We start from the raw sequence: 16,113 nt of genomic DNA, 5'->3' as shown, positions 1-16,113 counted from the left end.
CTGGAGGTGATGTGACGATGACAGCCCAAGAATAACACTTTGGAGTCATGATAATTATTTCCATGAAGACATCAGCTCAGTGCTCAGCAGCAATAAAGAGAAAAATTATTAGGAGAAGAGTAGAGAATAAAGCAGAGGAGATCACTGTGCAGCCGGGTATTTCTGTGGTGCTCCCAGGACTTGAATCCTGTGTGCAGCTTGGGTCCGCATCTCTCAGAATACTGGAATGGGTTCAGGAAGGAATGACAGAGATGATCAAAAGCATGGAAAGGCTTCCAAAGATGGGACAACAGAGTATGCAGGGACTCTTCAGCCTGGAAAAGAGATAATTTAGGGCAATATAGCAGTGGTCTACAAAATCATGCATAACACTGGAAGAGTGAGTGGGTAGGGCCTGACTATTCATGGCTTCTTCACCCTCAGAACTTTTGGCCATCAAATACAGTCAGTAAGACACTATTTCAGAGCAAGCAGAAGATGATGGATCTCCATGTAGTAGGTGAGAGACACAGGGAATTCCTTGTCAGAGGATGTGGGATAGATGAGGAGGTTTACATGGGGGACTGGGTAAGTACTTTAAAGAGAAGTCAAGGCATTTCTTGATAGACAAAACAACTTAGGCTCAGGAGATCCCCTGAGATAGAAACGGTTGGAGGCTGGGGAAGTGACAGCAGGAGGGTCTTGCCCTGTGCCGTAGTGCCTGCATGTGAAGCAAGATATTAGGGTAGGGGGGCCGTTGGTGTGTATCAGTATGGCCTGACTAGTTGTGCCTTTGCTCAGCTTTTTAGAGGCATATCCTCTGGAGCTTTGCAGTACTGGATAGTATTGCAGTCATTGCACAGCTGGCTAGTAGCTCCATTTCAGTGTTAAAATCCCATGTAGCTTTTGAAAGTTTGGGCTTTCTCTAGTTTCTGTATCGGATTACAAGTTCCAAAGAGAGAACCAGCCTTGCATAATTTGAGTCTTTTGTTTTTGTGAACGTAAGGACTTTTTAGATCAAGTGTCACAGCTTTACCTTAAAGCCAAAAAGGGATATACTGATGCCTCATCATTTCTTCTGGCATGTTGTGAAAAAGGAAACTGCACCACTAGTGAAGAAAATGGTAGTTGAGCCTCCCTGAATTGGCTCATGGGGAGTTCAAACGGTAAAGTACAGCCCTTCATGGCCAAAGGCAGCAATTGTAGAACTCAGTACTAAATAAATCTGCATAAATAACATTTGCTTCAGAGCATGTATTTATAAAGATATTTTTTAAAGTTAAAGTTACCATTTTGTGTTGTTTCTAAAGCCTGTTTTACTGTTGCACTTTGTAAGTGTTGAGTTGTGGAATGAACTCTACTGTCGTGACAGAAGTAGCCTTCTAGTATAGTAAGTACCGCTGAGAAAAAAATGTTCTTGATTAAGACATTGGTTTTGAACTCCAGCAGTCTAGCTAATCCCCAGCTCTGCCAGGGAGTTGCTGTATAACCTATAGAAGGATTTCCAACTCAGTATTGAGCATCGAGACTGCTTAACTTTGGTGTTGTGTCCGCTTCTCTTCACTGGCTGTCCGGGGAACCCAAGTCTGGCAGCATAGCTAATAGGCAGTCTGGGTCACTCACTGCTGTCTTGTCAAGTTAGACATACAAAATGCAGTCTAAATATGGTCCTCAGCATCTTTCTGCTCTGTTTTGAAACAAAGCAAGTGATGCTTTTTCCTGCCCATCGTTATCTTCCAACCTTTTAAGGTTCCTTGGATAAGAACTACTTTTTAATCTTCATTGGCTGATGTATGGGTATGCACACATAAATCATACAATATGTGTGATTATAGTGTAAATGAGGGAGGTCTAGTTAGAAATAAATCTGTCCAAGCTAATTTTGACATAGTAGGTGGGACATTTTAAAGACATAAGAAAGCACCTAGAGTTCCAGCAGGGAAAGGATGTGCTGATGCCAGAATCAGGGAGGGAGAATGATTTCCAGCTGGTAAGCACACAGCTAGAGAAAGAGGAGCTGACTGCTTTCTAGGAAGCAAATGCAGGTTAGGAGGGAAAGCAGGGTGTACAGAGACTTTCTTCAAAGAAAGGAGGGCTGTTCTGCAGGTCCAGAGTGACTGGAAGGTTCACTGCTGACCTGTGTAATGATTAGGTGATTTCCTTATTTTTTTCCCCTCTGCTTAAATAAATGAAAATCCTGCAAAAGAAAATGTTGAACAGAAAGATTATCACTGTTTTTTCACCTAGCTTAGAAAATGGAGACCAGTTGCCTGTCTATAAAAGCTTCTCTATTTCCCTTTATTATTTCTATTTATTTTATTAAATAAATATAAACAGCAAGGTTTTTTTATATAATTTTCAATTTTCTGGGTTTTTACTAGCTTTTAATTTTGTTTTTTTTAGTAGCTCTGTAAATGGTGGGCTCTAATTAGTCTTTCAGATGACTGATCAGGAGGGAAGGAAATGGTGGTGGAAAAACAGGAGAATTAAACTCTGTGAGGCTTAACAGACTGAGAATCATGGAAGTTGAGGCTGGCCAAAAAGCCTGTCTCTTTGTATCAGCAAACATGGATGTTTCAGGGGAATTCCAAGGCTTATGAGGTAATCGCTTTGGAACCCTTAGCTCATCAACATTACCTCATCACTGTTTTCTTTCCTCCCCTTTTAAGCTGATGGAGGATATTTGTAGCACTGACTCTTCAAGAGGAGAGAAGTGACAGTTCCGTAACTTCAGACACTTTGGCCATTAATAAGCCACAGGTCAAACTAAAATATTGGACATTTCAGTTTTATGCCATCTTGTTGCTCATCATAGTTTTAGAGCCCTTAACTGGCAAAGACTTCTTCCTAAATGCTTTTTCTTTTTACAAGGCACTGAGGAACTACTTATGACAGCATTTCCAAATTTACAGAGCCGGAAAACAAGTCAGATTAGTGGGTCTCAAATCTTTTTAAATGCTGTTGGCAGTTTTAAGAAAGCTGACTTAATTTTTTTTTTTTTAAATTGTTGCAAGGCTCTGAGGAGCTATTCATGACACGGAAGGTGTTTCAGACCAGTCTGCATTTTGCATAAAACTAGGCAGATTTTTTTAGTTTGAAATTGCAGGGCTTGCAAGTGTCCATGTGGTGAAAGATGGAGCTGAGATTTGCATCTCAGTGAATGCAGAAGTGCTACAGGTAATTACAGTAACATGACTGCAAAATATCCAAATGCATGAGAGTGTCACTATGGGTAGACCTTTTGGTAGACAGCTAGGCTTCTGGACCACGATGTTCTGTGCTTTATATCTGATGAGGCTATTCTGTTCTCCCATTCTCTGATTGCTATCTAATCACATTTCTGTTTATTCTTATGAACTCTAATTTAAAAAAATAATCCATAAAACTGATATAAAAAATCCTTATCCCTTAATAAAAATAAAAAAGCATATTACCACATGAAAAAAAAAGCATAAAAAGCAATAACCATCAGTTTTACAGTGCTCTTAATTGAGTTGATTGCATGCAGTTCAACCTGTTCTTATTAGAGGTTCAGAGTGGTCTGAAGCTGCGGGGCAAAAGGAGGTTGGGATAAACAAAGCAGTAATATCTTAGCCTTCAGTTATATACTGCTGTGGCCTCATAGATACAGACCCATCAAACTCTGAAAGAGCAGGAATTTGATTTTTCAAGACCCTTGGAATTCAGTGGAGTGACTTTGCTGTTATTTTCTGTAAAGTATTTTGTAACAAGAAGGAGCGAGGAAAGAAGAACCACAAGACCTGACTTTTAAAGTCAAACCTGACACAACTGTAGCGTGTGACTTTTGGCATCATCTTCGAAGCGCTAAAGCAGTAAGAGCTTCAGGGATGTGACAGCTTCGAAAAACAAGGCCAGTGCTCCCTGTGCCATAGTGTCTCTGTCTACAGAATATGAATAATAATGTGTTTTAATTCACAGGGACCTTCTGTACAAATTATTTTTCTTTGCTTTAAGAGCCCCAGATATTAAAGTATTACTATAAAATTCCACTTTGTCTCTCTTTCCACCTCTCTAATAGTATATCCTGGAGAAAAAGGAAACTTGACTGTGTCACCAGTTTGAATGGGCTTCAGACTGTACGCCCATTCTTGCCCACATTTTTCTGTCATTACCATTTACTCACCATACTGAGCACAACCCCGTTCTGCTTGAGAACAGCAATGACATGCATCTAAATATTTCGAAGGGAAAATTTCCCTTGAAGTACGTCCTTCTGTCCTTGTAAATTGGTAGCTGCTTTGTCATAACAGGTATTACAAAGATGTTAGTGGGTGTTTATACTGAGATTGCAGTAGCTGACTGACTTGTGAATACGTTGAGCTGGGACAGAGGAGGAGGAACAAAGGGTGGAAAGGAGAGAAGAATGAGATGAGAGACAGGGAAGAGAGGTATATGTAAGAGGACAGATTAAATCTCTAAAGCTTTCAATGGCAAACTTTCTCTTCCCCTTTATAGTCTACAACCTTCCTGATTTAGGAGGACAGGGCATAAGATTGTGTTATTACATCCAGCCCCTAGTCATCACAGGTAATGATGCTACACATTTAGCTAAACAGATATGATCCCAGTGAGACTGCCTACATTTAACTGAGGATTTCTCACTGATCGAGGATTTGGAAGGAACTGTACGCTCAAAGTGAAAGCCAGGAGGAGGTGGAGACACTCAGCATGTTGAAAAGATAAGTTTGAGAATAAGACGTGACTGTGCAACCATTCTTGATGTCTGTGAGAACTTTGTTCGGTGGGTAGACTTATGGGAGAGTCAGTGAGACGATTCTGCAGTGTCACACTCAGCAGGGTGACAAAACAATCGACGACATAATTGATCTCACAACAGTGTAAAAAATCATTAGGAGACTCTCTAGTACAGACTTAAGCTAATGCAAATTGCATGGATAGAATGCGGGACAGAGAAGATAATTGCAAATTTTCAGAAGTAAGCCTTTTAATACTTGGTTAAGTAAATGTTATTTGTGTTTTGTTAACAAACCAGACCAACACCTAGACAAAAGCATCACATTTTAGGTACTAAACTGTAGGAAGTGATGGAAAAGACTCAGTTTTGGGAGGTGTCTCTCTAAAATGATCCAAGTAATGATAAGATTGACTGTGACTTGGTTTGGTTCTATTAGTCAACTAGTGATTGCAAATCAAAATAATTAAAAAATGCTCTAATTATTAGTTTAATCAGTTCTTAAGTCTTTCAGTTGTTGTTCTAGTATGGATTAGAAGAAAATCTTAGGCTTTTGAAAAAATTCCCCCCTTGGAATGTATCATTGTGATTTTTTCTTGCAAATTGAAAAGCCTTCTCTTGTCACGTGTTAGGCTTCTGAGACTCATTTTTTTAAGAGCACCAAAAGTACCTGTGTTCTGTCGGGAGCTGCCAAAGCTCTCGTCACCTCCATCATCACCTCGCTGGGTAGTCCTTAAAGGCAATAGAGTCATTTGCACCAGTGTGACATGTACTGTGCACATACATGTGCAATATGAGAATATCATAGACCTGAAGGGTGAAGCATGTACATAATGGTCCTATGGGACAAATTAATCCTATAGGCTTCTGTACAGTGTGCCATTTCTCTTAAGAGGATTTACAGGACATGGAGGCTACATGTGCTGGAGGAAGTTGTAGGATGTATTTGAGATGAGGTGGAACGCTACCATATAGCGTAAGTGTTGCCATGGAAAAATGAGTAAAGTCATACGGTGAAAAGGAAATACATCTGCCTGGGAAATTTGCCATAGCCTGGGGGAAAAAAAAAGTTGACTTTAACTAAAACAAGATCCAGTAGGGAAACTGTTTAGGCCAATTTCAAATGCCATAACTTGGCTGCTTTCACTCCAGTACTGGCCAGCCCTGTCACAGTACTATTCAAAATATTTTCAAGATCGTGGCTTGTTGAATTGAGTCCTGGAGTGCAGCCAGGTGGCCTGCATCAATGGGAAAGGGCAGCAGCACAAGAAAAAGAGTCACGGAGTAGGGGATAGAACTGGAATATGGCTCTCTGCCTCGGTGCTGTCCATCTCAGGCAGAACAATGGAGCGGGACATATCTGCGTCCTCGCTGAGATGTGGTTTGTCTCTCCCAGAGAGTCACAGGCTCTTTGCAAGGTCTGGCAAACCAGCTTCACTCACTTACATGTGATGTGATGCTGTACAGTATTGAACTGAAGAAGAACGTCTCCCCATGCTTTGCATTGATGTTGCACCTGGTTAGAGGCCCTAAAAAATAAATAAATCAGACCACCCCAGAGACACATCCTTAATCCGGGTGACTGGCACCATGTTCTGGAGGTCAAAACCCTCAAGTCCTGGAAGGAAGTCTTGCCATTCAGTGTTTGCCATTGAAAACTTCCTCTTATCCCTCCACCAGTCACACACAAAGGCTGTTGTTCATACGAAGCCTTTTTATAAAGGGTTCCTAGAAATGGACCAGTAGCTTCAGTTGTGTTGGGACATTCCTGAGGCAGGGGTGGAAGTTAATGTGCTCACTCTGCCACATACACAGTTGGATATTTTGCACCAGTGAAAGCTTCCTGAAGCCTTTCAGTTCTTGTCCAGTGGCTTTTGAAGATGATAGCGTACCATCTTTAAGGATGAGAGGACATGCCCACGTACAGCATATTGCCATGTACTGGAGGACTGAGAAAAAAGCAAATCTCTGCGTCTTCCTAAAAATTCAAGAAGAGGTCAGGAAGTAATGGCAAGCTTTTTGTCAAGACAATGAGCAGGCAGTTCCCTGAAAGATACTCACTGAGTTTCATTTCCATCTTTACAGCATTGCATTTATTGTTGTTGGCCGCATCCAGTCTCTGCCCTAGTTAGGTACAGGGAAAGCTAAGTTACATTTTGAAGATGCGGTAAGAATTTTGGAAGTGCAAGTGCTTATTTCTTTCAAAATTGATCTGAAGAGGTGTAGATATAAAGGAGCGAAGATACTAAGTGTCAGCCCTTGTTTCTTCACTGGCAGATCCTGGTATCTTCTCTGAGATGTTTACCATGCATCTTAGCCAGCTGATGAAAGACTAGATCAGACCATCTGAGACAACTGACCTTTAAAACTGAGCCCTTAACAAGAGAGTTTTTCTTCTGAATTTATTATGCTTTTTTCAAAGTATTATAACTTTATGAAGTATGGATTTGGGTTATTTTTCCATTTTAGAGGCTACATAGCAGAATTGTATCCAAATTAATGGAGTTTAGTTAGGATGACATAACAGTACATGAAACTGAATGTTAAGAAAGCCATCGCATACTAACCCGTAAGAACTAAGAAGGCTGCTATGGTTCCTTTTCGGAGCTGGGAGATTCAGATTTTTTCTCCACTGATTTTCTGTCCCTTGATTTCCTTATCTGTAAACCCAGTGTTAGAGGATATTTTGAGATACATAGGGATGTAAGGGGAGGAAGGACTACACTTATCCTCAGGTTCAGTTCCCAGAATGAAAAACTAACATGGAAGAGAGAGCTAGTTTAGAGAAACCCGCAGTACAGCTACTACACACAACACAGGCTACAAACTGTGGTTTAGCAAATGAAGGATAAAACCTGTAGTTGAAGACTTCAAGCCACAATTATAAGGTATTGCAGGAAGAGTAGGAGATGTGAAGGTGGGAAGGACATCACCAGTGTCCTGGGTTTCTGTGCCACTGGAGGACTGGTTAAATAAAAGTTGCAGGTGATGGAAGGAAAGAAGGAAACAGCATGTTGCATGCTGCGGAGAGCTGCGGGGTGTGCTAAGGGGATTTGACCTGGGTGGGAAATTCCCTTCTGTCCCTGAATCTGGGTATCAAGTCCATTTTTAGGAGGTTCCCATCTTCCAGGAACTGAGAAATTGATGCTGATAGAAGCTCCTACAGATCCCGCTTATGTATTGCCTCTAGCCACCTCCAGGGAAAGGCAAACCACAGCCACCCCTTCACTTGGTGGGTGGTGAAGCTAAGTTACAAAAACCTTACCTACCACAGATGATCCTGTAATGCAGTTTTTTGAATATATAATAGTGAATAAAAAGCAATCCAGTCTTCCAGCCATCCTTGAAAATACCAATGAATCAGTTACCCAAGGACTCATACTGCAATTTAATTTAGATAATTAATTAATCTGTGTTTGTTTAGACTACGGTGATCCTTGAGTGGCTGGTGAATTCTTAGTGGCTCCTCCTTTCTGTTTAGACTAAGCTCTTCAAGGCAGGGACTGTTTATGGCTGTCTGTGTATGACTGATACCCAGAAGACCTATGTGCAGACCTCAGAAACTTGTAAGCACTACTAGAATTCAATATTGGATGAAAAAAATGACATTTTAAAAATATTATTAAAAGTTTTTACAAGAAACAGGGATTTCTAGTCTTAGCAGCAGTTTTGTATGAATATATAGATTTTATTCCCTGTACACCTAGCTTTGTCCTCTGGTAAATATTGCTGGAGAATAGAATTCACTGATATTACTGCTTGCTTACTTGTGGCCTGAACTTATAATGCAGAGTCACAGTCTGGGTTTGTTTTTTTTTTTCTTTTCTTCTTTTTTTTCTTTGTCCTGACAGAAAGATTTCGGGATTTACTGCTTCTACATTCAAATCAAGATACAGAGATTCTGCCCATCTTTCAGCAGAGGCGCTATCCCAAGTAAGTAAGATTGTCTTCTTGGGAGAAATAACATCTTTATCTATTTGCAGTGAGGGAGAGCGAAGCATTTATAGCACTGTACATGCTTTTGGTGTGAAGTCCTAAGGCAGAGCTGTCAGGGAGCCACACTTGCACTGAGCTTTGCAGTTTTTCAGCAGTATCAGGGAGAAGCAGACGTGCTTTGCAAGCGTGCCCAGCTGTCAGCAGGGAGGTGGTGGCAGAGTGCAGACGTTAAGTTGCCTGGATCAGTGTCTGGTGGAGCTTTGTTTCACTTGACACTGTGTTGACATAGGCAGATGTTTTGTCAGGCTAATCCCCACTCTTTTGTGGGATTCCATCATTTATGGTGACAGATTCCCTTGGATTTTAACAGGCTCCCCTCTGGAAGTCTGCAAGCACTGGAGAATATTTTTTTCTGCCCTTTTTAGGAGTATACATACAGGCAAACCGAAAGAGTGGTGGTGTGTGTTTAGGAGGTCTTGCATGTATTGAGTATCCTGGACAAAACCTCATCTTCTTCCAAGTGACATACCTGAAGTAAACAATAAATGCTTCTTGTTATTATATTGGTGTGGTGGGTTGACCCTGACTGGACGCCAGGTGCCCACCAAAGCTGCTCTATCACTCCTTCTCCTCAGCTGGACAGGGGGAGAAAATACAATGAAAGGCTCGTGGGTAGAGATAAGGACAGGGAGAGATCATTCACCAATTGCCGTCACGGGCAAAACAGGCTCAGCTTGGGGAAAGGAGTTTAATTTATTACCAATCAAAATCAGATTAAGGTAATGAGAAAATAAAAACTAAATCTTAAAAAACCCTCCCCCCAACCCTCCCTTCTTCCCAGGCTCAACTTTACTCCTGATTTCTTTACCTCCTTCCCTGCCAGCAGCACCAAGGGGACAGGGAATGGGGGTTGGGGTCAGTTCATCACACGCTGTCTCTGCTGCTCCTTCCTCCTCCGGGGGAGGACTCCTCACACTCTTCCCCTGCTCCAGCGTGGGGTCCCTCCCACGGGAGACAGTCCTCCACGAACTTCTCCATCGTGAGTCATTCCCAAGGGCTGCAGTTCTTCACAAACTGCTCCAGCGTGGGTCCCTTCCATGGGGTGCAGTCCTTCAGGAACAGACTGCTCCAGTGTGGGTCCCCCATGGGGTCACAAGTCCTGCCAGCAAACCCGCTCCAGCCTGGGCTCCTCTCTCCACGGGGCCACAGGTCCTGCCAGGAGCCTGCTCCAGTGTGGGCTTCCCATGGGGTCACAGCCTCCTTTGGGCATCCACCTGCTCTGACGTGGGGTCCTCCATGGGCTGCAGGTGGATATTTGCTCCACCGTGGACCTCCATGGGCTGCAGGGGGACAGCCTGCCTCACCATGGTCTTCACCACAGGGAATCTCTGCTCCGGCGCCTGGAGCACCTCCTCCCCCTCCTTCTTCACTGACCTTGGTGTCTGCAGAGTTGTTCCTCTCACATAGTCTCACTTATCTCTCTGGCTGCTGTTCCGCAGCAGTTTTTTTGTTTCCGCTTCTTGAATATGTTATCCCAGAATCACTACCACCATCACTGATGGGCTCAGCCTTGGCCAGCAGTGGGTCCATCTTGGAGCCGGCTGGCATTGGCTCTGTCAGACAAAGGGGAAGCTTCTAGCAGGTTCTCACAGAAGTCACCCCTGTAGCCCCCCACTTCCAAAACCTTGCCACGCAAACCCAATACAATTGGTTAAAATAAACAAGTCACTTTCAGCTAAGTATAGAAAAGAGGAAGCGAAGGGGAAGGAAGAAGTAGTCCTCGCATTAACCATGACTAGGGTGAGCAATGAAAGAAGGCTAGTGCAGGATGGACAGGGGGATGAGAAGGAAAAAAGAATGTCTGGAGCCAATCCAGTAATGATGATGGAAATAAGCAAAGTTATTTATTTTAATTATTATTCTTAGCAGGTTCCTGAAATGCATAAGAAGCCAGTGGAGCTAAGTGTTAAATACAGCTCTTAAAATCTGATAATACCAATTTTTTTAAGAGCAGGGAACAAATAGAGGGGCTGAGTGCTGAAAACCAGTCACATCCTCACTGTGAATACTTGAAAGTAAAAGCACTCAGGGGTGAAATCCTGATTCTGAAAGTGGTGAAATTTTTAATTGACTTCAAAGGAGACAGAATTTTATCCGCCTGAATTTATTGTTTCCATATCCATTGTCAGTGTTTTACTGGAATACTGTGGAGGTAAAATATATGAAACTATGGGAGGCACCTTATGTGGATGGACCAGTCTACTTGTTTCAGTAGGACTTCCATGAATTACTACTTTTCTCTTCACCCCTTGGTGCACTGGGACAGTTATTTTTCCATGGCATAGAATGCTTTATTTGGCTTAGATGTTTTCACTGATTGTATGGACGCTGTCATACTGGTCTGAGAAACTAGTTTATTGCCCTTCCTCAAAGAACAGACTTACTTCTATATAAATCATTCTGAAGGTGTCTGACTTTCCATTTCCTTACATTCAATTTATTGCTAGCATTCTTGGCAAGTACAGTCTACTAGCAGTATTACACATTGTCAGATTCATGGGTGAATGAGTGCCAGTTGTCTTCTGTTCAATGGATGCTTCAGCTCTTGGAAGATCATACAACAAATAGCTTGTAGTGTGGAGCTGTATTGCTGCTTGAAGTTCGAGTGGCCTTGCATCACAAAATGATACCTGTTTTCAGCCACATTACTTGGCAAGATTGATTGATTCCTCTAATATACAAAATCAGCCAAACTTTGGCACCTAACTGAAAGAGAAGTTTGCCTATGTTCTTAAAACTGATAGATTTCTGTTTATAGCATCATTAATCGGTGCAAATTTGCTTGCTTGTTACAGAAACTTGTAATTTATTATAGTTCGTTTAGAAACTGGTTGAAGACTATTGACATGTCCTGATTTCCCTAGGGGTTGTCTTTCAAGTGAAATTTCAAGTGAAATACTTGTGTTCAGCAAGGTAGAAAACCTGTTCATCTTCATAATATATTTTGTCTTATTCCCATGACAGTTTCTTACATGTCTTATTCCCTTCTCTGTGCTCGTTTTCATTGAAAGATCAGTTAACAGAAATGAAGATAATGAACAGACAGATCTCATAAATCAGTGTCCCTTCATTGACTTCAGCTGAGCAATGGCTGGTTGTACTACATAAGGATCTGAGCAGTAAGGTCATTTTAATGAGACATTATCATGGGGCACAAGCTGGAGCTTGTAATGCTTAAGGAAATCCTAAGTATATGGAAGGTTAAAAATAGAGAAATTTTAGTAATGACTTAGCTGAATAGCTTGACTAAGCAGAGCTTAGTAGGTAGAAAGGACAAAAGTTTGCACATATTTAAGAGATGTGTGTCCAAAGGAAGGAGATTGGATAGGAAGATGTTCAGTATCTCTCATGATATTCAGAGTAATAAATATTAAAGGCTAAATGAGCAAACTATAATCCATCAGTTTTTGACAGAAATAGAAACCTTGATGTTCTGGCTTGAATTATGTTTTTGTACATCTATTATATTAAGACCTGAACTCTTTCCCAGAGAACAGCAGGATAATTTTGGGTACGTGTTTGTTCTCAGAGAATATGTCTGTGTACTGGAATGGCTGGAAGAAATTTTCTAGACTATGCATGCACATTGTTCTGAACTTGCTGGGGTAAACATGTCAAAAAGCCATGCTTTGCACTCCTGGTTCATGAGGGGAGAAATGCAGGTTCTTTTTATGGTCCTTGTGTTTGTCTGAGCTTATTCTGCTGGTCTTGGCTTAGCCAAGGAGCAAATACCTGCTCTAGCACGTGGAGGAGATTAGAAAGAGGCCTGATCTTACAAAGATTAAGGCTTGTAAAGCAGCATGGCATACCACCTTGACTTCCTTGACTTATTACTGTGTGTCCACAAGTAGGATGGCATCGTAAGCACCAGTTCTTATCGTGGCCTGTGGTCTGAGATGCAGTACTATGCCAGGACATCGGTACGGCATCCATCCAGTCAGCCCAACCTGCAGTATGCATCCTCTCACTTTTCTTTACAAGATTGCAGAGCAGAAGGAGCTTGGCCTTACCTAGCGCTTCGCTCACATGACAATGTAACTGTGTCTTGGAAAAATTATGGAATATGGAATTATGTTCTCCCATAAATGCCTACAGTAGAGTTTCTTAATGAAACATATTGCACTGCACGTAGTTACAGGTTACTTAACTAGCAAGACCAGTCTAATCCAGGCAAGTCTTTTTGATACGTCAAGTGACTGTCAGAGGATGAAATTCATGGTTCAGAAATCAGACATCTCTAGACCCCCTCATCCACCTCAGCAGGAAACCCACTCATCCACAGAGAGAAATGTTTTGAGGAGAAAACCTGTCTCGTAGCTGACATGAAGCCATCTCCATGTCTGTGAGGATTCGCATTCCTGAAACTAAGAATAAACCTGCAGCTGTGGACAGGCGAATGGGCTGGGGTGCATAGCAGCCTCCGAGGGTGCCCACCCGGGAAGAGCCTCCGCACGCGAACCACATCACAGACATACTTGCAGCTTGTTCCTTCTCTCCCTCACTCCATAAGCGTGCTGGTCACCGAGGTGAGTTACGCCAACACGATCAGACCTGTCTGCAAACTAAACTTGTTGCAATGAGTCTTATCCCGACTCATCACTTTGAGCATTAGGTCTCTTAGATCTCTTAAAAACCTTTTCAGAGTTTCACTCTTAGCACATTTCTGCAGTTTTCCTCATGCTGGTTTCAAGCTCAGGCTTTCCTTGGTTGCCTGCTTCGCTCATGAGATTCCTACTGTTTTATCACATGGATTTAGTCATAAAATGCAAGAACTGCTGAAGTGCTGACACAGGCTACAGAGGATTGCTCCTGAAGAAGACACTGTTATGGTCATTAATTGGGCTGTAGGGGTCAGCATGTGACAGGGCGGTTGGTGCTAACAGCGGGGCCCCAGATCGCTCTGTCCCACCAGGGTCTTTTGGTCTTTTTCTGCTGACTCCACTCCGCTCCTGACCCCCCATGCTGTGTGCGCAAGGGAAGGATGCATGATTGCCTTGCAACACCAGAGAGAAGTGTCTCTTGTAGCTGGGCCTGATAATGTCAAAAGGAAAAAAACCCAAAAGAACAGAACGATAAGGGAAGTGATATAAGAAGTGTGAGAGTGAGGAATGAGGTTGGTGGGTGAAAAAGGCAGGAGAGAAGCTGACACTGCACAAAACAGCGCTTGGGAGGGATGTGCCAGAAATGCTACTGGCGTTACAGCTTTTTAGCAAATTTCTCTGTGTACAAGTGCCTTGAGAGATCAGCCGTACTTTATGTTTTCAAGATATTGCTGAAATCCTCAAATACATATGTGAGTTTTTTAGTGGGATTATTTGCTTCTTTTCTTTCCTCTTTCAGAAATATTTTCAGTCTTCATTCTTATCTTCTGTGGGCTTGGTGGAAAAGTTCTTGGATGATTCACAGATTTTAAGAACAGAAGGAGCTGTTATGTTCCAGCTAATTTGAGTCTCTTCTTAACATAAGCCATAGAGCATTACCCGATAATCCCTGCAGCAAGCTTCTGGTTCAATCGGAGCATGAATTTAGAAAGACATCCAGTCTTTAAATTGAGATGTTAAAAACTGGAAAATTCACAAGCCTTTAGATCAGCTCGTTTCAATTGTTAATTACTTCACATATGTATAACATTAATTTCTTTAACTTCAGTTTCCAGTCTCTGCCATCTCACTGTACCATTTTCTGCTAAACCAGAAATCCTGTACCATCTGAAATGATACCTCCATACAAGAGGTTGGAGGTAATTTTAAAACTTATCCTTTTCTTGAACAAATTAAATAAAAAAACCTTTCTTGCAGGGTAAGGCTTACTTAAAAAGTTTCTAATAATTCATTTTCTCTTTTTAAAACCTTTCCAAAGTTGGGGTTTTGTTTTGTTTTATTTTTTTTAAACATGGGCAGGAATTAAGAAAGTATTTTGGTAACTGTTTCTATGATGTGCACATGAAGAAATAACAGCACTTCTTTGTAGTCAAATAGAGAGACAATGTAAATTGAGCAATATCTTATTATTTAAATGGAGTGATGAAGTGTTGAACTTTGGAGAAAAAAGTGAACTTAGAACCTAGCAGGTGTAATGAAATAACAGAGTATTCCAAATACATTTACTTTCCATCTGTCATAAACTTACAAACATTTCTTTGGCATATATTCTTAGTAAATTAAGGTAGACTTCTTGTGTATGCACAAAAATATTGGTCATTTTCATGTCACAAAAAGACAGAAAATACAGGATCCTGATTTTTGTATATATATGTATCTTCAAATATCTGTTTTTGAAGGTCATCTTTGAAAAGCTGCTGAAAGTCTCAGCTCAAACAAAGCCAAATGGTGTTATTCAATTCTCATCATGGAGTAGTCTAGACAAATAGGCGGCAGAAAGTTAGTGCCCTAAACCATTGTGCCATCTGGTTCCCAATTGCCACTCATTTTAATGATAATGGATCTGTAATGGATCCATGCCAATTTACTACACTCGAGAACCAAGCCAAGAAACTGATAATATTTCATAAATAATACCCCAGGAATAAAACTTGTATCTTATTTGTAACTGTCTTGAGAATGTTTTTCCTCTTAGAGAAAAATAATTTGTGTCTGACTGGTTGTGGCTTCTGGAAGTGGCGATGCTCAGACAGTGCATCCACTGAGATTCCCCTGAATCCCAGATTTAAGTACGCAGAAGAGCAGCCATCAGGATCGTGGCCTAGAAACACAATTCAGTTAGCATTAGAAACAAAGGCAACGTCTTCCTTGGGGTTCAACAAGGTGAAAAATCACGACCTATGCGTTCGTCACTCAGTCTTCATTGTAAGGCAAAGAGATTTTTAATTTTAAAAAGAGGTGGAGAACTTTTACAGAGTGATTTTCTATAAAAGGCTTTCTGTGAAGTGCTTTACAAAAGATGTTCTCTTGTTATGGAGGAGAAACTGAGGCATGGGACTCTGATGTGAGTTACCAGTGTCACCCAGGAACAGCTCTCCTGGGGACGAGGCCAGAAATAGAAATCAGGTCTTCCTCAGTCCTTTCAGTTGCGTGCAATTGGCTCGCTCATCTAAAATAGCATCATCTATCCTGTTTCCCACTGCAAAAAACATGTGGCCTGCCCATATTGCTGAAATCAGATGGGAAAGTGCCAAGTGAAGGAGCCTTTCAGAAGTGCCCACACAAGCACTTTAAATGCTTTGTGTAGCATTGTACATTAAGCATGAAAATTACTGGTTTTGAAGTGCTCCAAGATTTATTTCAAAATGCAGGCTTAGAAGCTAACTATCTCACCAGCAACACTGAGCCCTCGGAAAACCTGAGTCTCAGAGAATTTTGATTACTTGATAAAAAAAGAAATACCTGCTTAAGGAATCTGTAATGACATTTAAAAGAAAGTCAAGCTGTTTATAGAGAAGGATGTTTATAAGTTTTTTTTAGTGG

The 16,113-nt window shown here is 41.4% G+C and overlaps 1 protein-coding gene across 1 annotated transcript in view; it reads left to right on the top strand.

Moving 5' to 3' along the window:
- Positions 1-16,113, top strand: part of NOX4 (NADPH oxidase 4) — a gene marked incomplete at its 5' end in the record, with an annotated part of 107,653 nt that overhangs the window by 61,376 nt on the left and 30,164 nt on the right. Inside the window, one exon of the mRNA XM_082337839.1 lies at positions 8,545-8,626. Within this exon, the coding sequence (XP_082193965.1) occupies positions 8,545-8,626 (82 nt within the window). The remainder of the gene's footprint in view (positions 1-8,544; positions 8,627-16,113) is intronic.

The sequence above is a fragment of the Platalea leucorodia genome (genome assembly GCF_965183815.1).
Source record: "Platalea leucorodia genome assembly, chromosome: 2".
NCBI classification, from domain to species: Eukaryota; Metazoa; Chordata; class Aves; order Pelecaniformes; family Threskiornithidae; genus Platalea; species Platalea leucorodia.
The sequence above is the reverse complement of the archived record's forward strand: the minus strand, read 5'-3'. Positions and strand labels throughout refer to the sequence as shown.